Source organism: Pinus tabuliformis, chromosome 3_1 (assembly GCF_031772625.1).
Source record: "Pinus tabuliformis cultivar Carrire ecotype Pingquan chromosome 3_1, CPIR1, whole genome shotgun sequence".
Lineage (NCBI taxonomy): Eukaryota > Viridiplantae > Streptophyta > Pinopsida > Pinales > Pinaceae > Pinus > Pinus tabuliformis.
Genome location: NC_142301.1, coordinates 247401370 through 247427009, shown reverse-complemented (window position 1 = coordinate 247427009; position 25640 = coordinate 247401370). Strand labels below are relative to the sequence as shown.

The 25640-nt window shown below is 39.6% G+C and overlaps 2 protein-coding genes across 3 annotated transcripts in view; both read right to left on the bottom strand.

Annotated features, from left to right (window-relative positions):
* Positions 1-25640, bottom strand: part of LOC149186726 (proteinaceous RNase P 1, chloroplastic/mitochondrial-like) — a 234376-nt gene that overhangs the window by 132465 nt on the left and 76271 nt on the right. For both annotated transcript variants that reach the window (XM_089411106.1, XM_089411105.1), the window contains one exon: positions 24348-24529. In XM_089411106.1, the coding sequence (XP_089267232.1) occupies positions 24348-24529 (182 nt within the window). The remainder of the gene's footprint in view (positions 1-24347; positions 24530-25640) is intronic.
* On the bottom strand, positions 15863-16655 carry LOC149186727 (uncharacterized). The gene is made up of 3 exons (XM_089412365.1): positions 16622-16655; positions 16380-16521; positions 15863-16271 (listed from the first exon to the last, which is right to left on the bottom strand). The coding sequence occupies exons 1-3, from the start codon at positions 16653-16655 to the stop codon at positions 15863-15865; spliced, it is 585 nt and encodes a 194-aa protein (XP_089268491.1).

The following is a 25640-nucleotide window of genomic DNA, read 5'->3' as shown; positions in this document are numbered from 1 at the left end:
AAGTTATAAGATTAGATTTAATTTATTTATGAGACCATTGCCTTATGGATTCAACCACTTGCTTTATATCAATTGAAGACCAAATGACCGGATGAACAACCGTTGCTTAATGGATGCTTGACTATCCTAGATGAAATGGAAATCCTACAAACTAGGTGAAATGCAGGAACCTTGCTTTATTTTAATTAGATGTCTAACTAAGTGTATCCCTTGATATGTATCTATATTAAGCCTAGTCTCTAAAGTAAGTGGCAGAGAGAAGTCCAGGTGAAGCAAGCAAGGGCTTGGTTAACGATCCATCTCCTTGAAATCTAACGTACCCGGTGCCTCCGACGTTGCAGACACTGTGGCTCTGACAACTGCGATGCCACTGTTTTAAATACTAGAGATCCAAGACTTCCCAAGCAAAGATGAAAGGGTGTTCCTATCTCTCTATCAACAAAGCTTATGCTTGGAGGTGAATTATAAATGCAACGCTAGTCCTAGGATGTCAATGCAAGATGAGTTTAGTGATTCTTAAGGTGAGATTGTATAATGTTCTTTTAAGTACTTAATTATGATTGATCTTTAGTTATGGCAATAAGTACTTAACATTGGTGAATCAAGTTTACAAGTACCAACAAGATACAGGAGATAACCAAGATGTACTCAACAAGATAGATGCTCTTCACAATGATTCACCAATATAGAATTTTCATTCACAATAGATATCCACTTTAGACATGAACCATAAATCTAATGACAATTAGAGCATTTATCCACTTAGAACAATAAGCATATGATAATTACTCAAATGAGACAATAAGATTATCAATGTTCTTATACAATTAGAAGCTTTCCAAATAATTGCAATGAGATTCCTTAATGCCAATTATTCAAGAGATATTCAATTAGATTATCAAGTCCTCAAGTTAAGAACACTTTAATGCCAATGTGTAAAAGAACAAGAGACACCAATATCCAATAAATTCCTAGACAATGTTACTTGGGAGCGGGAGCGGGAGCGGGGAGCGGGAGCGGAAGCGGGAGCAGGAGCGACCATTTTCAGAAGCTCCCGGTTTGGGAGCGAATCGGGGAGCGATTTTTTAAAAATATATATATATTTTATATTTTTTAATTTTTGATACATATATGTCAACAAAAACATGTAGAATGATGAAATAGACATAAAAAAACATAAATTGATCATTGAACCATATCACATCAATCATCTAGAAATTATAATCGTCATCAACCATGTCCATGAGTCTTATAAATCATGATTCATCAAATTCAATATTAAAGTTTCAACTTCAAGCTTTCAGAATTGAAAATTCAATAACATTTATCATCATTGATCACCAAAGTAACAAGTTGTACTTGTAAGCCAAGTTTAACCATTACAAGAAGTAATATCGAAGATATTTCTAAGTCCTAACTTCTAACTGTTAACATGATATGAAATGTTAAAAATTTATAAAATGAAACATGAATAATGAGATGAAATGAAACAACTTTAGTCTTTCACAAAGCATCATATTCATAATTCACAATCATTACCAATGAGTTATAATTGCCAAGGCCCAACTTCAAACTTCAAATTTTCATTGTCACAGTGATATAATGTTTACAAAAAATATCATAATGTCATAATGATATGAAAGAGTCAAGAGTCAAGAGTCAAGGACTCAAAACTCAACAGTTATGAAAACTAAAGTCTAATAGAAACTAAAAAAGACAAGTAAACTGTAAATCTACAAGTGGCCCTTGCCACGAGAGTCTCCAGGAGTATAAGCAGGTCGTGGTGGTCTTCTAGGAGTCTCCCGCACAGACCGACGACCAGAACTAGAGCCTCCACGCGAGGGTGTCGATGGAGGTGGCGACAGCAATGGAACAAGACTCGGGCCCCGAGAACTGCTACTGGATGGTGGAGGTGGAGGTGGCATGGCTGCTGCAGCTGCTTCATTTTCATCCCGTACAAGCTCCTCTTCTAGTTCTTCAATATGTACAATGCCATCCTCCAAATTGTCGTCCTCAGGGTGATTGTCCCAAATTTTATATGTGGGATCTTCATTAGCCCGATCACAGTAATGGCTCAACAACCTCAAGTTGTAGTGCACATAAACCAAGCTTTCTGCTATGTTTTCGTTGAGTCTGTTTCTTTTCACATTATGCATATAACTGTAGGTGCTCCAACACCTCTCTGCAGAAGAAGAATTTACAACCTGTGAAAGAACTTTTTTTGCCAATTTTGGCAAAAGTCCGTGGCCGCCATATGTTTCCCACCATGTGAGAGAATCAAATTTATCTTTGTCGTCCATTGCATGGAAGTTACCATACAAACCACTGCCACTGAAGTATCTGCCTATTTCAAGGCGCACAGCTGCACATTCCTCCCTGTCAGGCACCAACTTTTCTAATGCTTCCAGATATCCTCTAGTTACCTCTTGATCTAAATGGGGTTTGGTCCTAACACCACCCCCTGCTGCAGGTTTGCCCAACCAAGATTCTGAGTAGTATTTTGGCGTAAGGATATACGCCAAGCAATGTAGTGGAAGGTTAAGCCTATTCCACCGTTCACACACACAATCATGAATCAGTTTGTACAAGTTGGGATCTTTATTATGAACAATGTCTTTTATTTCCCCCAACATGGTATCCATTTGCTCATACACCTCGCCAATCACTGGTTTGTCTGTATCTGCAAACCGAATCATGTTATAAATTGGCTTGGTGAAATCCAATACCTGTCTCATAGTTGTCCAAAACTGCCCATCAAGAGCGGCCTCCTCCACCGTTTCAAAACCTGCCATGTCAACTACATTTGTAGCCCTTTCCTTTAACACCTGCCAATGTGGACTTGATACCATGCTAGCTAATGCCTCTCTTACCTTCAAAAGGCGCCTGAAGGTGAGGTAATAGCTACCAAATCTAGTCCTCGCAACCTTCAGCAACTCCAATCTCGAGTGACTGCGGAAAAGGCCATGGGTATTGCTATGATTTGTAATAAATTTTATCATTTTTTTTCCTTTCTTGTACAAATCACCAATCCATTGGTATTGTTCATTTTTGTTTTTGACAATATCATGCAACAGAAGGTTCAATGTGTGAACCAAACATCTAGACCAAAATATGTTCGGGTATTTATCCTCAATAATTGCTCCCGCTGCCTTACAATTAGGAGCATTATCAGTGATGACTTGGATGACATTGTATGGGCCAATACGCTCAATTGTTTCAAGCAATGATTCTGCAATGTTGATAGCGGTCTTGAACTTGTCTGAGTAATCATGTGCAGCTAGAAAGATGGGACCACTTCGGGACACAGCAAGAACACTTATCAATGGCTTGCCTTTTACATTTGTCCATCCATCAGATACAATGGACACCCCATTGTCAGTCCAAGAACTTGTCATTTTATTCAAAGAATGTGATATTTTTGCTTTTTCATGATCAAGGCCAACAGTTCTTGCCTTGTCATACCCAGGGCTTTTGTATCCTTTAGGGGCATCATTTATGGCAGAAACCATTTCGTGCCAATAAGGTGAGCGTAGAACATTGAATGGTATCCCACATGCATAGAGGAACATGTAAACTTTTGAATCCACATCATTCCTACACCCCTCATCAAGGAAATCTGATATGGTTCTACGCCTTAAAGATGATGACCCTGTGCCTCCATGTCCATATCCACTGCCTTGGGAGGATGCTGAAGGAGTTCTTTGTGATGGTGAGATTGGTTCAAAGAAACCCCTTGATCTTTTTGTTCTGTATTGGGCGTCCTCCTCTTCCTTTATGTATTTGGCTCTATCTGCTGTTGACACCGCTGCACAAGTTTTGATTCCTATTTGTTTCTCTCCATCCCATGGCCTTTTCCCGCAGAAGTGTCTTCTAGCACGGGTGTATGAGCCTGTGTAATCAGTGTTGCAATGGGGGCAATGAAATTTAGTGGTTCCACCCCCTCTCCCTGTTTCAGCCCTGTGAACATATTTCCACAATGGAGTTTGGTTTTGTTTAGTTTTTTGAGGGTCATGTTCACCCTCCTCCACCTCCTCCTCACTGGGGTTTTCACCCATTTGACTTCCTCCGGCTTCTTCATCCACCTCTTCAGTTTCAGGCCCCCTCCGTTTCCTACTCTCCACCACCATAATAACCATAAAAGGGACCAGGAAGAGGAAAATGCCAATAAATATCCCCAGGTCCATGGTGTTTGATGTTTGTAGGGTTTGAGTCTTGAATCTGCAAATTAATTTAGTTTATTGGGATTAATTCATTTAATTTATTAATTTAATTTAAATACATGATCTTTAAACTCAAACAGCTAAATTAAACTAACCAAATTAACTACCTAACCAGCTAAACTAACTAAATGATTAAGTTACTTACCTCTGCAGGCTTGCTCCTCGCTCCTTGGCACTTGCTCCTCGCTCCTCAGCTCTGGCTCCTTGCTCCTCAGCTCTTGCTCCTTGCTCCTTTGCTCTTGCTCCAGCTCTCAATCTCTTGCTCAATGAAGTTGAAATGAAATTTTTTTGGCCCATTGGGCTTATAAAATAAAATAAAAATTCTAAAATTTTTGGAAATTTCGGGTCCGGCGGATTTTTTTTCCGCCGAACCGCTCCCGGCCCGTCTGAAATCGCTCCCGGAGCGTTTTTTAATGCCCGGGAGCGATCAGGGAGCGATCGCTCCCCGATCGCTCCCGGGCATTAAAAAACGCTCCGGGAGCGTGGGAGTGATCGCTCCCTGAATCGCTCCCTAACAAACCAGGGAGCGTAAATTTTTTTACGGGAGGGATTTTGGGAGCGCGCTCCCGACCCGCTCCCGCCCGGAGCGCGCTTCGGGAGCGGGTTCGAAGTGGGGGGGGGGGGGCGCTCCCCCGCAACACTGTTCCTAGATTTATCAACTTAAGCAACCATTCAACAAGACTATTGGATCATGTGCTTTAGTTTTCAAGTGCTTTTAGAGAGTGAGCTTATTAGTGCAAACTTGAGACTTAGTAAGATTCCAAGACAACAATATGTTAGTGCCTTTGAAACAATAGAATCAATGTAGCAATTAGCCCAACAATAAATTCACTTTAATGCTAGCTATCCTTTCCACGATGTGCAATTGTTATCAATAGAGTACAAACAATCGGCAACCTTTATGTTCAGTGAGGCACAAGTAAACTTCATGACAGCATCAAGTAGATTTAGTTAGGGTACTTTAGGTGCGAAGTATGAGAAGCATATACAAATGAGTCAATCTACTATTAACCACTTTTCCAATCACCAAATTCTTAATGTGTTAGGCCTTCTTATGATGCTAATTACACTTCTATAGATCAGACCTCATGATGCATTCACAACAGAGATGACAGTCAAAATTACCTAATTTATGCAACTGTTAGATAATGAATTTAGGCAATTCGTTAATGTTTTTAGAGCATTCAAGTGAGGTCTTTTACCACTATTAGAAAATAATTAACTAGCTGTATCAAATCAGTGAGGATGAGGATTTGGAAGAAGATACAAACCACTTGGCCTTTTCGCCCTGGAGAGAGGTTGAAACTTGCCCACAACTTCCCTAATTGCTAGACCACCTGCAATCATAAAAAATTGGTCTAAAATCCTGGCAAAACACCAATTGTTCGATTAAAAATCGAATGATAATCAAACAGTGAGGGAAAGAGGCAAATCAAGGCCACAACAGGGCAACACTTGGCCTTGTAAATCTAGCGTTAGGCTCAAGGTGAGGGTTGCAATGCCGAATAGGCCCACTAATAAGGCAACAAGGGCAACTAGGGCCTGCCACAAGAGCTAGGAGGGTTGCAGAGGGGAGGAAAAGGCCTTTAGAAAGGCTTGCAACTAGGAGGAGCAGCCCTAAAGGGGCCTGCGACAAGGGTGATAATCAAACAGTGAGGGAAAGAGGCAAATCAAGGCCACAATAGGGCAACGCTTGGCCTTGTAAAGCTAGTGTTAGGTTCAAGGTGAGGGTTGCAAGGCCGAATAGGCCCACAGATAAGGCAACAAGGGCAACTAGGGCCTGCCGCAAGCGCTAGGAGGGTTGCAGAGGGGAGGAAAAGGCCTTTAGAAAGGCTTGCGGCTAGGAGGAGCAACCCTAAAGGGGCCTGGGACAAGGGTAATGAGGAAGGGGTAGCTCACCGCAAGGAGAAGGAGATTGCGACAGAGCTTAAGAGGACAGATCGAGGAGGAACAAGGGCTAGCGGAGGAAGGGAGAGGGGCAACGAAAGGGAGAGGAAGGAGGCAAGAGGCCTTTGGCCTAGGGAAAGGTAGGTCAAGGGCAGGAGGAGTCTTCTAAAGCTTGCTGTAGGCTTGAAGAAGGAGGTCGAGGGGAAAGGGAAGAGGACGGAGGGGTAGAAGGGGAGGACTTAAGGCTTGTGGCCAGGGTTACGAGGGATAAGGAAGCCACGGCTAGCGCAAGGAAGGCAGACGTTGGACCTAGAGGCCCTAAAAAAATTTGAAATTTTGAAAATTATTTCAAAGTTGCTTCAGATCTTCAATGATACCCAAATCACTGCAAAATTCTTTAATGTTGACCTTGCAAACAAAATAGGGACTAGATTTCACCCTCAACGGCCTACATCTAGCTCAAAACCCCAGTAAATCTTCTTGAAGCTCACCTGCACAAATGAAAGTAACAATACCCAAAACCCCAATATATACAAAATTCAAAAAATAAACCCCAAACCCCAATAGTTGCAAAACAAGGATTAAAAAAGCATTTTACAAGAAATTATTTTACAAAAAATACATTTACAAGATATATACAACTATACAATGCTTGTTAAAATAAAATAATTTCGAGAAATAATTTTTTAAACGATGAATAATGACGATAGATCAGATGTGTTTCAAAAGTTATGGTATTGCCCACAGCCTTAGTGAAGTAAGAAAACCATGCAAAATACTCGGAGCCCAAACAAGGTCGGCTCTCCTCCAAAGTTTGTGAACTTGGAGCCCAAGGGCCAGTGTACCCGAAAACTCTATATATTTCTTCAAGCAAACTTGTTAAACATATGGCAAATCATATCACCTAAGATAGACCCAAAATCTACCAACAGAATGTTCTTATCAGCATTTAATGAATAAACAAGCTTATAAAATTTTAAGCACAATATAGGAAGGCACATGAACTGTACCCCAAAGTCTTTTATTATGATATTTCAAACGTTCCCAGCAAATTAGTGGAACAACACCAGCATTACAAAATTACATAGACCAGAGTCAGAGCTTTCATCATGACTTGAGAAGCAAAATGGCTTCTAATTTATAGATAAATCCTCCAAGTGGAAAATAACGGCTAGTTGGTTTGATCCCCGTCAAAATAATCTCGATCGTTGATAAATATTTGATCATCTTTTAATCTTTGTCGTCAAAAATATTTATTTTTGAGGAATTTTCGAATTTCTCTTAAAAACCATTTTTTATTAATCCAAAAATAAATATTTTGGATTAATTTCCTCAAAATATTTACTTTGACTTAACCACCAATGTGCAAGGGCTCAATTTTTCTTAAAATGTCCATTTTTGCCTTGGTGGGGGACCTCCAAAAAGTAACCTTTTTTTACCCACGAATTTTCCACTACTGGTCAAAAAGAAGTTGGGATTATAGTCTCATCATATCAAAAGCATTAAGGACAGGTTTATGGTCTAAGCATGTCAAAGCATTAAGACCAGTAGTGGGAAAGTTGCAGCTAAACAACCTCAACAACTTAAAATGTTACTAATGAGAATAAGATGGGAAAAGCCAAGCTTGGTAACCAATAACTCAAGATACAATTCAATGACATTAAGGATCCCATAAAAGGACTTCACATCAAAGCCACATAAGTCGAAGCAAAAAACTAACCCCTATGTTACCCTGTGAAAATACATGGCTTCTTCCAAATTTTCATGAGTTTTCTTCTCTCACCAAGCACCATACAAAACTCTTGGAGTTTAGTGACAATTATCTATTGCAAGGAAAAACTAGAAAGCTACGCACCTTGCTCTGTTTTTCCCAATAATCACCCGTAGAGCACCTTACAAATGGACTCCAGCCAAAGTCTCAAAACCAATGCATGCACAACGTGAGCTTGAATGAATACTTATAGAAGATGAAGACCATACCACGGGACATCCAAAGCAAGATTTATGGCAAGGTAGCGGTCAAACAAAGCCCAAAGGAGAAAACAAACTACCTTCTAGGATGTCTAGAGCATAACATGCAACAAGAAAAGAGACTTAAGGAAGAAACACCATACTTAAAGTGATGCCATGTGGCAACAAAATGCATGTATATGGTCAAAAGGGAGTTACTTGATAAGGATTGATCCATTGCAAGGGGGTGAAAATGATGTTTTCTTATTTCTTTGATCGTGACTCTACCCTCCTAATCAATAACACCCTCTTCAAGAAGGCATCTAAGGCATTCAAGAAGGCTCCTAAAGGCATTACACATTATTCAACACGTATTTCACATTTTTGGATACATTTAACCATTGATATATTTGGGGTAAGGGCATTTCAATTGAGGCATTTTCTACATATTTGGAGACCCCTTTGCATGAAGAGATACCATGTCGTAGTGATAACATGGTCCAAACTCTCAAATGAAGAATAAATGCATATTTAATAGGATCTCATGCAATGGAAAGATGACAAGTCACAATGGATCCATTTCAAATATTTTAAGGCATATTTCATTGATAAGGTATTTGGGGTAAGGGCACTCCCTTCAAAGAATTTTCTACATATTTGGAGGAGAGCCCTTTGGATGAAGGGGATGCTATGTCGCATTGTTGACATAGTCTGAACCCTCAAATGAAGAATAAATGCATGGTTTAAGAAGCTATCATGGAAAAGAAAGATGACAAGTTGTAATGGACCCTTTCAGAAGGGGAAAAATGCAATGTTCCACTGAGTTTCCGGGACAGAGAAACGCGGGAGTGGGGATACGCACCAGGGTGCGTATATAAGCAACCCCAAACTTTACGGAAATTTTGGGGAAACGGAGGGACGTCAAAGTCATACAAATTATAAAATTATTAAAAATTTAATATATAAAAATAAAAAATAAAATCCCAACAATATGTCAATAACTAAGTTAGTAAATAGTAAATATCAATAATTATAAAATATACATCTAAATATGATCATCATTTCGGAATTAGACTATTATGCATCATAATTATCATTTGACATTTCTGCAATCATCAATGTAAAATTGTAAATCTAAAAGTAAATTACTAAATTGAATCAATCATTTGACATTATGCAATGTTCCATCTAAATTCATCATTTGGCAATGGGCATTAATATTATGCAAGGTACATCTAAATTAAATTAATCATTTGACAACTGAAATTACACAATGTAGATAGAAAGTAAATTCATCATATGACAATGGCATTATGCTAAATTCTTAAATAGCCATAGAATACTAAACTAAAGTAAACATAGAAAGCAATGAAATACTAGTATATTTATCAAAAAGTACTAAATAATAAATCGCAGCTCCAATCCAATGGTTCCAAGTCACAAATGAAAATCGCAACTCCAATCTAACAGCGCCAAGTCACAAAATGAAAATCACAGCTCCAAATGTCTCAAGCTCCTAGTCGAGGGTAAATTTGAATCACAACAAATTGCAGATGGAAAATGTCGAGTAGCAGGAGTAGGAAAATCTTGGGTGGCAAGGTAAAATGTTGAGCGACAGTGGAAGGAAAATGTCGAGTTGCAATGTAAAATCATATGGTTAATGAGAAATGTGAATGATTATGTTTTAAAGTTTTAATTTATTTTTTAGTTTTTATTTTCATTTTTTTTGTAAATTATATTAAAATTTGTAATTTTTTATGTTTTTAATTGTTATTAGCAAAAAAATTTGGGGGGATGCAGGGGGCGCTTTTCGTCACCAGGAAAATGTCCCCCCCGAAGTTTCCCCTAGTTTCCCCAAAAAAGGGGACATGGGGAAACATTTCCCCAAGAGTTTCCCCGTCCCAAGAGCATGGGGGAGTGAGGAAGCGCGTCCCCCACCTAGGTGGGCGTGTCCCTATAGAACACTGGAAAAATGTCTCTTGACGAAATTAGACCCATTAACTAAAGGATTGCCAAATTTAGACTAGTTATCACTCAAAAGGAGTTGTACTAGGGTTAGAGAGCCCTCAAAGTCACATGAAGGTGCACTAGAGTCTGGGGAACCCTAAAAACATAAAAAAAGGTCCCTGGGGAGGTGCACCCTAGGCAGTAGGGAAACATCTAAGGATTTAGATATTATTTTCTCATCTTTGAACCCTAAAAGTGTTAAAATATACATTCCAACAACCTAGGTAAGTTAATTCCTTATGATTTCCTTACAAAAAAAAAAATCAAATTGATTTCTTTAGCGCGTAGAATAAAATATACTTGTTGGAAATTTAACTGGAAATAAAAAATTAGCAGAAGCTACAAGAAACCAATCTCTAAAATGCAAATAGAAATGTATGCCTTTTAAATATCAACTTTTCATTCAAATTAATCCAAGTTTACAACAGCGCCCAAACTAGGAAAACAGCCCACTAAGAAAACAAGAAAAACTTAGAGCAAAACCCAGTTGTTTTGGTGCACCATACAACTTGTACGACCATGCAAAACCTATTGTAAAAACCCTTTCACTGCTACTGAAATATGTCTGAAAAATTTGTATGGCCACCCCTCGCTTTTTCTAGGTTGTATGGCCTCTTGAAGTTGTCTTTGCACTTGTTGTGTGCAACCCCTTCACTTTATGAGAGTTAGGTTAATCTCCCTCCACTAATCACATTGTTTCCTATTTTCTCCTTTAGACTTGCACAGTGAGTGGAAACCATGTATCACTCTCTCACTTGTGATTTTCTAACACTCTATGTCTTTTCCTTTCACTTTGTCTTTCTTTTATAACATTAAGTTGATGACCAAGTCTCCATAACTCTAATCTCTCAATGAGATTGACGATTGAGATTAAATCCCAAATGACAGTGGAGATTGCATCTAAATCACTAATGCAAATACTTTACCTTTTATTAGACATTGATCAACTCACTAATAAAAGACTCCTAATTAACTTTAAATAAAGAGAATTACAAAATAGCAAGGACCATTTTCGATAACTTCCACACATTCGACACTTGAATTGTGCGAAAGTTCTTGTCTGATGCTACAAACATCTACATTCAACCTTCCCAAGGAACCTCTAAAAGAGCCACATAGGACTAGCTTTCCATCCTATCTTCGCATGATGTTCCACACATCATCCTCCACCATGGCATTCCTCCAAGCCTATTGGTTTGTTGCTTCTTTGGTGATGCTACTTATTAGTCCCATATAGTTCATAAACTTCTTTAGAGGCTTCCTCTCTTGAACGCACTCCTAGGATCCTCCACATGCTCCTAAGCATCTCTCAATGTCTACATGAACCATTGAGGTCGCCTAACAAAACTAGGAGTTGACCTCTCCTCCTCATCTGAAGGTTGACTTCATGAACTATAAGTTGTTGATCTAGACTCAACCTTCAAAGCTTTCTACTCCTCGTTCTCTATCACTAGTAGGGTCTCATGCGACTTCCTCGATGCAAGGTCCTCAAACTTCACATCATATCTCACCATGATCCTTTGTTGTTCTGGAATGAAAATTTTGTAAGCCTAAGAAGCCTTGCTATATCCCACGAACAAGCCCTTTATGCTAGAGGGTTCCATCTTGGTCCTCTTCTCTTTTTGTAAATGTACATACACTGTGTTGTCGGCTAATTCCGCGCCTAGGATTGTCATGGCAAAAGTCCTTACTCCACTTGGTGTGGCCTTGTGGGCAAGTTTCAAGTTGAGGCAATCACTCAATTCTCAACTCCTTCATCTAGGCTTACTCCTAGCAAAACCAAGGGGGGTGAACCTTAAATGATGTCGAAGGTTTAGCTAGCTCAAAGCTACCAACTTAGTTTTCTAGGAGTTAATACAAGATATTTCAATTATGTGTAGCCTCCAATTACAATTAAAGGCTTAGTGAGCATTTGCAGCCACAAATATAGCAAAATAAGACCAGTGCCCAAATATAGATACTTGCTAAGGATACTCCAAGTAAAAATATAACTTTGCAACACAGCTTGAAAGGAAAATAAAGAGCCACAAGTTAGATGTAAAAATAATGTTGGCGAGTTACAACTTTAGCAAGTGCAATAAATGAGACAAGTGTTTGAGAATGGAATAAATGCTCATCAACTTGGAAAAATGCTTACGTAATAAATGTGATATTTGCAACTCAAGACAAAAGACCCATTCTAAATGAGAGCACATGAAACACAAACTCAAATGATGATGATGCTTTGTAGCGTATCTGCTTTGTAATGTGATGAGATTATCATGGTTAATTTTAAGTTTCCAAAGTTCTAAAGCAAATTTTAAAGAACTATGTTTCCCTTGGACCTCACCCTTGTCTGGGCCTTGATCTCAGAGTGACAAGTCAATAGGGGATGGAGGGTCCCTATCGTCTACTTCAACCAACTTACGTCATAGGTTGATTTGTTAGTGTCAAATAGCTATGAAAGAAAAGCTAATTGAAAATAAATGACAATTGGCTTAGAGCTAACTAATGAGATTAACACAAAGTGAACCAAATGAAATTGCAAGAGAGAGAGAGAGACGAAGAGTTAATCTATAAGATGCAAGAAATAAACAATTTCAACAAAGAGATAAATGAGACAATGGATTTACCCAAGATCATTCAACATCATAGATTGCATAACATGAAAAAAGAAATTGGAATTTAGAGAGACTAAACATGCATGTTATATAAAAGAGTAAGATGCATGGAAAGACAATGATTCTAACACTAAATTACTTAAGCAAATAAGAATAGCCCCTCAAGCAACCATACTAAGGATACCTTCTCCAATTGGGGAAAAGGGATCTCGAGCGGAAAATTCCCAAGCTCCCAAAACAAAAAATAAACTTTATTAAAATTAGATCCCTCTTGTTGGCTGAGGGATGGAGAGGATCATTTGGAAAAGATTTACAAGAATTTCCCTCAAAGGGAAAAGATACCCTTTCCAATCATGTTACAACAGATATGAATACTTAACCCAAAAAAATTACAATGAGTTTGAGTAGGTGATTAGAAGAAAGTCAAGGCTCCCTTATAACATAAAAGAGCCTGTTACAACAATGTCACAAAGGAAGAAACCTACTTGAAAGAAGATCCCAAATGAGTGAACAAAATTCAAAGAAATTTCATGTTACAATGATGGAACTTCAGTGGCCTTTTGGGCTGCTTGTTTTGATGCACAAACTAAGGTTCAAATGCTGCCCCCTCTTGGAAAATGTGCCAATCAGATTTCTGCTCACAAGGTGAAGTGAAAATCTGCTCTAAGAAAACAGTTTGAGGTCTGCTTCAAAGGTAGCCGTAAGGACTGTCAAAAAACCTTTTTACTGCTCATTGTGATTGTCTTAGAAGAGGATTAAAATCATTCCAAAGCTGGACGGAAAATCTGCCTTGAAAGGCAGTCCTTCAAGTTGTCTACCACTGCCCCAAAAGGCTTTAAGATCTGCCCCAAAGAGTCTGCAAATATCAGCCTCTAAAAATCAGTGGGCAGCTTTCAAACTCTGCCACAAGGCAGCAGAATATTAGTCCACTAGTTAGCCAATAGAAAACAGCAAAAAAGCATCAAACCAAAAGAAAGCAACCAGACTTAGGTAGATTAAAATTCAAACTTTTGCTCAAGGGAACCAGCAAGCTCGTTCCTCTTAGAGAAACATCGAACACTGTTGGGAGAGTGGTCTAATGTTAAGAGAAGCAAATGATTTGAGATTTGTGTAATGGAGAGAAGCAAATCTTGAGGGCTCAAAGCCCTCTTTGGTTGATCTTCTAGAAAGCTTGGATGGCCTTTGTCAACATTGGATTGGGTCTCCTTAGCTCTCTTGGAGATGGATGGTTTAGCCGAAAAATTCACCACCTTCAAGCATGTAAGGCACCCTGCAACACTAAACTACAATATTTGCAAAACAATGATTAGCAAACCTTTGATACTTTGCTCATATAATGGCAAGGATGGGCTTATTGTTCAAACAAGAACACATAAGCCTAATCCAAGCCTAGAATATGCACAAATGTCAAAGAGGAGATCTAAATAATTGGATTTCTCTTCCCAAAGGTTACCAAAACAAACAGTTTGCAAAAAAAAAACAATTATATCAACCATTGGAAAAATACAAATGTTATCTCCTATTACCACTCAAAATAGCAGGGATCCTAGGAGGGGATCCTAAAGGGAAACTACTAGGTCAGGGGCAACAATGGAGTGATAGCCCACTATCACCTCAGCTAAGGCTCCCTGCTCTTTACAGATTTTTACCGATGGGAGGAGACCCGGTATAAGGAGGAAACACTAGATGAATAGATCAATAAGGGCATAAGTTGTGATTCGCCTCAATTGTATGGTTTTCTTGTTCAGGAAGCAAGGTGTTAGGCTCTCTAGGAAGGGCTAAAAGGATTCTTGAGGCTACAGTTTGGGAATATATCTCGCAAAGATGATTCCTAGGCCTAGAAATCCATGTGGAGAATTGGTTTTTGTGTGATCTTCGTGGAATTGGAGTTGTTAGGTTGTGGGACCATATGAGACCAAGTGGACCCAGAATTAGGTCAAGGAAGTGGAATTTATCACTCAAGGAGAGGCTTGACCTGATTGTGGATGGGAAGAGGATAAATGGACAAATCTTCTTGGAATAAAGTGCAATGATCCAAATGAGGTCACTAGCGAACGGAAACCTAAGGCAAGAGACGATCCTTGGGCTAAGACTTGCAATATCTGGAGATCCCACCCTCGGAATTTTGTTAAATTTGGAGGGCCTCTAGATAAAACCCTAATGCAGTAGTGGGCAAGAGATCAAAGTCTTTTGATGGCTAGAACATGAGATAAATGATGCCCTAGGTGACCTATAGGCCTAGAAAGAGAAAGAGAGGTGAGAGAAATAAACTTTGAAAGTCACCACCTATGGAGGATTAGTACCTTGTCCTCTGGGAGACGTGGAGTCAAGGAGAATTTATTATTTGGAAAGGATTCACCCAATCAATGAGGCCTTCAAACAACTTCGCATGGAATTAGGGCATGAGAGCAGCTACTCCAAAGACTTTATACTTCGATTTGCAATAATTGATGACTTATCGAGATGGATTTAGCACAAATTATCTCTAGGAACATTCACCCATTCATACATGGCCCATGACATGTTGCAACACTATAAAAGATCAAAATTTCCACCAATTTGTATAGGAAAACAATAAATTTCAGACTTGTATAGCGAAAATCCCAACAACATACATGTGACAAAGTAAATAACAAGAATAAGCATGAAAAAGAGCATTTATATGTCTAAAAGAGTATATCCAATCATCAAATTATGCCAACAATGAAGCTCCAAGACAAGAGAGATAGATCCAAACATCAAAATTCATCCATATCATCCAAACTCGTCCTCCAAAAGGGATAGCAAAAATATCACAAGCGCTAATAATCAATGTTGCACTAATCGTTATCGGGATAATATCGGCACGAGGAAAAAATTGGAAAAAATTGTAATAATTGGGAAAAAATAGGTAATAATCGAGAAAAAATCGTTTGGTACAAAAATATTCAATTTTTTCAAATTTTTTAATATCTAAACCATCTACAACATAAAATAAATACATTGACACATAAATATGATAAAAGAACTAATATATAAGATGTTTAATATCATTTCTAGGGCTAAAATCACACATAACAGTGAATCATGTCCTGAATAGTAAGTCCGGACTCCTGAGTCCCAACTCAGCCTCAAAATATCAACAAAAAAATATAATAATGTATCTCATGAGTCATAATGTCATATACAATGAAATGAACAAAATAATAAAGTCTAATACTATTGATTTCCTCTGCCCGTCTTACGAGAAAACGCCATAGCTTTCCCTTTCCCTCTAGATGTAGATGCTGGTGCTGGTGGAGTTGGCAGTGGAGTCTGTTGTGCTCTAGAAGCTGAAGAACTAGGAATAGGAGCTATAGGAGGTAGACCACGTTCTCTACTGGTGGCAGGGGTAGCCCGGGCAGGTGGTGTCACCTCCTCCTCCTCCTCCTCCTCCACTACATCCTGCACTAACCAATCATCAGCAGACTCCATGAGAGGCCTCTCGGCCTCAACCCTCCATGCAGCAGTGGTGTCAATCTCATCCAATGAGATGGCCTCCATATCAGGTGTCCTCTCAAGTTGCCTCACCCACAATCGAAGATTGTAGTAGACGTAGACCATGTCATTAAGTCGCTGGGACTCCAACCTATACAAAGATCATGAAATAATAATTAATAATTAAAAAAATATATTGATTAATGAATTCAAAAATTTATTTGGAAATTTGCAATATTTTAATTTTTTAAGTGTTAACCTGTTGCGCTTCTTGTTGTGTATTTTTTCAAATACACTCCAGTTGCACTCACATCCTGAGGAGCTACATGTTTGGCTGAGGATTCGAATGGCAAGCTTTTGTAGAAGGGGTACCCTGGAACCATACATTCTCCACCATGCATCTACAACAAAATTACAAATAAAATTTTAAATAAACATAAGAAAAAAATGGAATTTGAAGAGACAATGAAATTTGAAACAAAGCTACAAACTAAAAAAAACCTGCCATTTTAATCGTCCTGTCAGTCACAGCCATGTCAAAGCCAAATGTGCCATCTGCCATCCTATATGTCTCAATTTCTTTAGAGGTCTCTATACGTTCTGCTGGAGATCGCACCATCTTCTGGACACAGGATAAGAATTCATCCATGATCTCAGCATCAAATACAAACCCACATGCGTAAGAAAATGCAGGGTTCAGGAAAATCCTAGCAGCATGAATGGGACGATGGAGTGTGTTGTTCCATCGCTCATCAATCACTCCCCATAGGAGGAGTTGTCTCTGAAACCCCTCATCTCCCTTATCATCATAGTAGGCCCGAATGGCTTCTTTGGCCCTATCCATGGCGTCATACAAATAGCCCATTGCGGGCTTCTCACCATCAACTAACCGAAGAACCTTTACCAAAGGTTCAATAATGGCGCACACCTCCTGCACTCCTGCCCAGAAGTCTTCCTGGTATGAAACTAGTCTGCATACGGCCTCTCCCTCTGGTTTGCGACTCATTGGCAAAGCACGCCACTCCTTTGAAAGAAACATTCTCTTCACATCCCACATAGAATTCAAGAGGAATTGAAGAGATATGAAACTGGTGGCAAACCGTGTAATGGCAGGGCGCACTAACTCTTTGTTGTTGGTGAATCTTCTCATCAAGCTAAGCACAGATGTATGGTTATATATAAATTTTGTAATACTTTTGGATGACTCAACAATATCTTTGACAAAGGGAATTTCCCTGTGTCCTCCAACATCAAATCAATACAGTGTGCAGCACAAGGTGTCCAAAATAAAGTAGGATGCCTGTCCATAAGCATCCTGCCAGCAACAACATAATTTGCAGCATTGTCCGTTATGATTTGGACAACATTTTCTGCACCCACCTCCAAAATAAACACATCTAGCAAATCACATAAAGTTCTTGCATCTTTCATTTGTGCAGATGCATCAACAGATTTGATAAACATAGTCCCCTTGGGACAACTAACCAAGAAGTTTATAAGGGTTCTCCCCTTTTGGTCAGTCCAACCATCTGACATCACAGTGCATCCTATTTGTGCCCATGATGCCCTAAAATCCTCCAATCTTTTGGTGCAGTCAAGCTTTTCATTTTGAAGAATTCGGCCTCTCATGTCATGATAAGAAGGGATTTTGTACCCTGGGCCAACAATTGCAATAGCATCAAGAGCAAGTTGGAAAAATGGATTATTCCTTACAATGCTGAAAGGAATATCACTCCAAAGGAGAAATTTTGCCAGCAACTTGTCAGCTTGTTCTTTCTCAATTTTTTTAGCATTGAAATGATAGATGGCTATGAACCAGGTGTGGTTCGAGGAACAAAAAATGATGAGGCAGCGACCGGATTGGTTGATGCTATAGTAGAACCACTAGCACTTGCTTGTTCAGCTGACTTTTTTAGTTGCCTCTTGATTTCTTCTTTGGCCTCTCTATTGTCGTCTAAAGTTTCCAATGCTTTCATGGCTCTTTGGATGAGTTCAGGATTTGTATTTTTGCAAGGCCTTACATCAAATCCAGGGATTTTTGCAAGGTGATACTTCAATCTGTACACCCCCTCGAACATATGGTGCCCACACAACTTGCAAGTCAAGTTTAGTCTATCATTCGGAGCATTAGGTTCACCAAATTCTCAGAAAGGATCTAATTTCCTTGGCATGTTTGATTTTGAACTTTAAAGTTGAAAACTTGAATGGTGTTTCGGTGAACCTATGGGAAAATAAGGATTACAATTTAGTATTTACAAGTTACAAACTTACAATTTAGTATTTTACTATTTACATTGTACAAAAACTATAAAAAAATTACATACAATTTAAGAAACCCCATTCCAAACCCAACCAAAAAAACTAAAAAACAATACATTGGACAAATGTCAAAAACCCCATTCCAAACCCAACCAAAAAAACTAAAAAAAATTACATTGGACAAATGTCAAAAACCCCATTCCAAACCCAACCAAAAACATTGAAAAAAAACAAAAACAAAGTTACAAAACAATGAAAACAAAAAACATTGGTGCCCATACCGTTTTTATGGAGATAATTTGTCTCCTCCTTAGCTCACTCTTCGATTTTCTCCTCCAGGTAGTTGATTTAGCTCCAAAATGGCAAAATCTCCAAGCCTCCAACACTCCAAGTCTCCAAACCCCACCGCGCCCTCTGCTGTCCAAATGAAATTAAAAAAAAATCGTGTTTTTCCCTTTAAACACGCGCTGCCCGAGCCTCCTGCGATAATTACTGAAAAAATCGGGCAAAAAAAAAATTTCCGATTACTACGCGCGATTTTATCTTTTCTTTGAAATTATCGCGATTATACGATAATATTGTGATTAGTGCAACACTTGTAATAACCCAATCCAAGTGATAATGATCAAAATGAATCACCTCACTTCTATTTATACAATCACTAAAGAGTTCGATTTGCCTAATTTGGCCTAATTGAGTCTCAAATAATAAAATAATGTGCAATAATAACATCCCTTGGTGACAAGCCCACCAAGATAGCTCAATAACATAATGATAAGCCTCACAAGGGGGTCAAATGATCCATAAAACGAATCATTTGGCTTTTGAGGAGGCCTAATGAAGTCCAAGTGTGCCATGATATGAGAATGGACCTCAAACATAGTGGACAAGGGGTTGGCCCCTTGTTATCTAAGAAAATCCCTATGGTGCCCCCAAGTGGGTGTGGAGGGCACAAGAACATCCTCATGGATCTCCAAGTGGATCGAAAGTGCCTGTAAACCATCTGAAGGGCTCGGATAATGACATAATCCCTTGTCTAGATCTCGGATCATCTGCCAAGTGTGCAGTGCATCTATGGAGTCGGTTAGTCATGGTGAACGAGGTGCATCATCCTCATCCCAAAGGTGGAACACGAGCAATCAATGAGCGATACTAGGGATCCATGAAGTACTCTCACCTATAGTGGAGGCCCATGACTCTCAACGCTCACCCTACAAGTGTCGATGTGACCCTTTGGAGAGCTAGGACCCTATATAGGGAGACCAAGCCCCAAATGGAGACCCACCCGCAATCCTGCATAAGATCCAATGCATCCCCTTTCCGTCAAATACAGTTAATCATTAGAATAATCAAGTAAAATAGCTTACAAGTCATGGAATCAATGGGGCACTTCATGGTGGCATGCCCTTCCATAGCGAGCCTTGGCATGTACAAGTGTCTCCAAGCTCAATAAGCGGGTTAACCAAGGACCCTATTAGGTAGTTTCATCCTTTAAAGTGTGTGACATGTCCACAGTACATCCCTCAAGTGGTAGGTGGCAAATGATAAAGTGATGGAACGGAGCAGGGATCAGGGGAATCATCCAGACCACATGTTATGGTACAAGGGCAGCTATAATAAAGGGAGGCCCACACCTGGGTATATGAATGCAGGAGGGAGAAAATGATGGTACATGACTTACCCCGGCCTTTGTTTTTCCACCCTTCTTCATATGTCTTTTGCCTTTGATTGATTTTTCTTCATAATTGCGCGGGGCTCCAGGGGATGAGAGCATGTTGTACAATATATAACAGTGGATAACCCCTTAAGGTGGGGCAGTTCATTGCCCACCAGGGGTTGGGACAATCATGGGTTCCTTAATGATGGAGGGGGCTCATCTAGGGCCCATAGGAACCAGGGTGATGGCCATGGATAAGGGGTAGAGCTCATGTTTGGCTTTTGCCCACGTGCTAAATTTGTATGTCCCGACCATCTTTTGCATTTTGTGGTACATTTCCTATTGAGAGGCCAAATTATGCTTTTTCTTTTCTTTTTAGCTGCATCAACCTTCAGGGCATCGTTCCAGGCCCGACCCAAGGTGTGGACAAGGGGAGGGGGAGGCTAACCCTATGTGGACCCAGTGGACACATATAGACCCGAATGGGAAAATAGATGAACGAGGCTAAAATAAGTGGAAGCGAGTGATGTATATGGTGTCGAGAAGCGGGACCACACAACCAAAGTCGAGATTTCTCATGTAGTGCCAACCCTAAATCTAATGGCCAATAAAAGAGATCATGCGGGACTAGGATACAAGGCTAACCATGAAATCAGGCAATGGAGACAAGAGTACATACCTAGCCCACTCTTTTTGCCGAATTCCCCCACCAATCCATGCCCAAAAGTGCCCATGACAAGTAACGAAAATTACTCAAGTATACCAATGAAAAGCCATACCTTTGGGGTCGGGAGGCCCACCTTCAAACATACAATCATAACAAGTGGACGAGAGACCACATGTCTAGGTCAGGTGGCGAAGATAATGGCACATCGAGCTATCTGGTGGTTGCAAGGGGTTGTTGGTTGCCTATTGAGGACCATATAGGAGAAAAATATTCTCCTATATACACTACCCACAGGTGGTGGGTAACATCTGGCTCCAACCGAGACATGAGCTCTCGGAGAAGTGCATGAAGTTGCTCGAACGGGAGGTCATGAGAATGCCAGCAATCTCTTGGTACCGCAGACCTATTACCTGCACATATCAAAGACCAAGCACACAAGGCAACATGTTTTTGTGGTGTCTTATGATCACCCATGCTTAGTATTAGGCCATAAAAATCAACAAGAAAATAAAAATGCAAATTTTAATCTAAATGCAACTAATCTATCATGAAAATATCATATGATGTTAGTTCTAATGAGAAAATGAGCATGCAATGCATCCTACTCTAACATGCATATAATACAATGTCAAGTGTCAAGGAAAGGGGTGATACGACTTAACTTGACCAGTTGCGACCAAAGTTCATCGTTAAGTTTGGCAATGTAATAGTAATCTTCCTCGACTTTCCTATGAATCTTGATGGGTATTGGATTTTTATCTACCAAGATCACATCCCCAACCTTGTATTCTCTTTTAGGCTTCTAAGTGGGCTTGGGCCCCAGTTAAAATGCCTAGCCCATGATGAAACCACTTGTCAATCCTGTATAAGATCCAATGCATCTCCTCACCTTCAAGTATAATAGTTCATTAGTGCATCTAAGTGGACCAAGCTTGTTAATCAAGGGCACAAAAGAGACTTCATAATGGACTTCCCTTCCAAATTTGGGGCTTTAAGCATGTAATTGTGTTACCTCCCTAAGTAGGAGTGGTTAATAAACAACCCTATTAAGTGTTCCCAACCCCTAAAGGGAGAGACATGCCCAAGGTACATCCTTCAAGTGATAGGCGTCATGTGGATAATGATGAAGTGGATTGGGACACAGAGGTCATAAGGCCAAATGCCATGGGCTCAAGGGAGGTAATCATTAGGGATGTCCACATATTTGGGTGTATAGATGTAGTAGATGTAGGAGGGAGCAATCGTGATACATGAGTTAACCCTACCTTTTTTTCCACCTTTTTTCAATTTCCTTTTGCCTTATATTGATTTTTCTTTTATTTTACTGCTCGAGGCTCCAGGGGATGAGAGCATGTTGTGTATGATATAGCAATAATTACCCCCTTAAGGTGGGGCAGTTCATCGCCCACCAGGGGTTGGGACATGCATGGGTTCCTTAACGATGCATGGGCACTTATAAGGGCCCTAGGAACCAGGGTGATGGCCAAAATGATAAGGGCTAGGGCTCATGTTTGGCTTTTTCCCATGCGCTAATTTTAATGTCTCGACCATCTTTTACATTTTGTGGTATTACTTCCTTTTGTATGTGGCCATGATATGCTTTTATCTTCTTTTTTTTCGTTGCATCAACCTTTGGGGTAGTGTCGCAAGCCCAACCCAGATACGTGGACAAGGCGAAGGGGAGTACTAGAGCCTTGTGGACCCAAAGAGAGGGAAGATGATGAAATAGGGCACGTAATGTGTGGAGGGAAGTGAAAAAAGTGAAACAGGAAAACGAGACTACGCTGCCAAAATCGGGGTTTCCCAAGTGGTGCCCATCCTAAAGCTAAGCCAATGGGGGAGATCCCACGGGACTAGGGCTGAGGATTACCCCCCGCCCCCCCCCCCCCCACTTTAAGGTGAGGGAACAAAACTACAGTCAAAATCATTCCCCCTTCTAAGTCACCCAATAATCCATACCAAAGTGTGCCCCAAGAAAAACAAGCATAAGCACCTGATTACGCAATGAAAGACATACCTTTAGGATTGGATGGCCCACCTTCAAACATACGATCTTGACAGATGGGCGAAGGGACATATGACTGGCTCAGGGAGAGGAGATCAGCTGGCACAACATCGGCTACACTAGTGGTTGTCAGGGGTTGTTGGTTGTCGGCTGAAGACAAATCTAGGAGAAAAATTCTCCTATGGGGTTACCCACTGGTGGTGGGTAATAGTTCCCATTATGGAGGAGTCACCTACATGGTTAAAGGAGGAACCATTAGTACAGGGGCAGCAAGAGGTGGAGGACTCAAGGGAGGAACAGCAACAGCAGTAGAAACAACAACAAGAGGATCAAGAGGAGGAGGAGGAAGAGGAGGAGACTATGGGAGCATCAGCGACAACACCATCTACTATAGATATAGGAGAGCACAGCGCCATATCAAAGCAGTCATCATTTTAAATTAGGCACAAGGCCAGGGCCTTCTACTGCTAAGGGCAAGCCTGGCAAACAGCCCATCATCTTTTCCCGTAAAAGGAGGAGAGAGCACTGATCTCAAATAGCTAGTTGCTAGTTTTGTTTGTTTTGCTACAGACAACTCATGTTGATGAGATGTTTTTATATATGTGATGTTATTTTGTATTGGTTCTCCACATTTGAGTCCTTGATTGGACAATTATCAGGGATCAGCATGATTTGGTATCACCTTTGATGTATCATTTTTAATTTACATCCACTACATCATATATATCAATGCTTTGTTCATTTTTATGTGCCAATGTGTTTATTTCATGTTGTTGTTGCTTTATATGTTTAAAAATCTGAAAAAATATGTATATTATGCATTTTTTATGTTTGCCGATATTTTCGCCAACATTGCCGAAAAAATGTTTTCAGGACCCTGGCTGATATTTTGCCGATGCAGATATTATCAATACTGATTAAAGGAGATGGGGCATTTCACTGAAGAGCCCCCACATCCAAGCCCCTTCAACCACAAGTACTTTATGGATGACATCATTAGGTTTTGCACTGGTTCCCTTCAAAGTTATAGGCAAAGGTTTTTCACTTCTGTTTTTCCTAGCTCATGCTTCTTTATCATATGTATAACTTCCATTTTTATTGCAATTAAGCATACATGACGGTTCTAGACACCGCCATAATCCAATGACCATTGATTGTATTCTCTAGACCTATTGATCTATTCCATGGTCACTTGACATTGATAATATTATCTTATCTTATGAGAGTTAACATCAATTGCTTGGTTAAGTCATGTAGAACATACAAACTTGTCAACATAAAGGAGTCCTACAGCATAGTCACTAAGGTTTAGAATGCTGACTGCTTTGCTTATATTAGTTACAGTAGAACACAATTAACTTCTTCATGGATTTGTTGCATAAAAAAAAATAATAAATAAATAAATAAAAAATCTCAAATTGAAAAAGGTAAACTTCAAATTGTATTTTTGTTTCAAGGAAATAAGATTCCAGTCATCCCAATTGCTACTGGCCAGAAAAGACAAAAGACTAATGATCTTGAAACCCATGCACAGCAGAAAGCTTCATAGCAGCAAATTTAGAGAATGGAACATGCAAGATTCAACAATGTCATCTTCAAATATCGAAGAGTTCAATGCCAGAACCATATTCATTCTTACCAGTCATCATTTGATCCTGTTGGTGTGGTGTAAAGTGCACCAGCTTTTCTCCAATTCACAATTAATTGTTTATTTCCCGGACTATCGGCAGGTCGTCCTCTTGTACGTCTGTTGTGCAAGATAATGAGTGGCATTTTCTTTGATTGACTCATTTGTTTTAGCTCATTGGCAACAGCATTTATCTGGCAATCATGAGAGAAAACATAATATTCATCAATCACTAGTAAATAATACTATCAGAACTCCCAGTTAGCAATAGATATTTCTGGTTCCCCATTGTGCAAAAATAAACTTCAGAAAGGCTGCTAAAAGTAATGTATAAAGGGTATTTACTTTTGCGTATTGCAGGAGAGGGGGTCTAATAAAGAACTCTAAAGGCTGTATTGTTCTCACCTACTCAATTGGGTTGATAAGGATGTTTGTTGCTTTGATACAGCGGTTGACCATTTCCATCAATCTCAAGATAGTAAGATTAATTATTGGAGAGGACTATCTGCCCATTTTTATTCTACTCATTATTTTGCTAAGTCCATTTTTATTCTAGTCATTCTTTTGTTAAGTCCATTTTATTATCGTCACTGGTAACTGGTTAACAGGAGACTAGAGTTGTAAAATCTTCTACAGGAGATTATATAACTAACAGGAACTATGTCAAAGACAGCATAATAAAGCAGCCAATAAAATAGCAAATATATGGAAATTTTATCCCCAAGGAAACTGCAATTTAAATTCTAGAAAGATGCCACTAGGGAGGAGTTATGACTGACGAGGTTGATTTGAAAAAGGCCAATTACAGGATACTGGTGTTAATTTGGGTAGACAGAGCAGATTGATTTGGGACTCCCACAGTTGAAAGGGGAGATGAGAGACACTGATTCGAGTGTAAGAGTGGAAACTTTAGAAAAGGGAAAGCAATTGTGAAAGGAGAGGCAGTCACATGCAAGTAGAACTTGATAATCCAGGCTACTCCACATTCAGGAAGTTTTCATCATACAATCTCAAAAAATAGGGTAGGCGCAGGGCCTGCTGTGAGTACAATAGGATGGGACACTTAACAAAGTGTATGAAAGCTGCAATGTTGGAAATTGGTGTAGCAGACAAAGTTGGAATTTAAAGGGAAAAGCCAGGACCAGTTGCAATCAAATGCCAGGAAACTGAAGAAGATAGAGGCAAAATGAAAACATAAAGTTGGCACCAACCATGCATAGGATAAAGGCAGCTCATGAGGAACAGTACGCTGTAAGGAAAGATGCCCTAAGTGGGGTTCAGCCAATCTTTTCCAACTGACAGGTT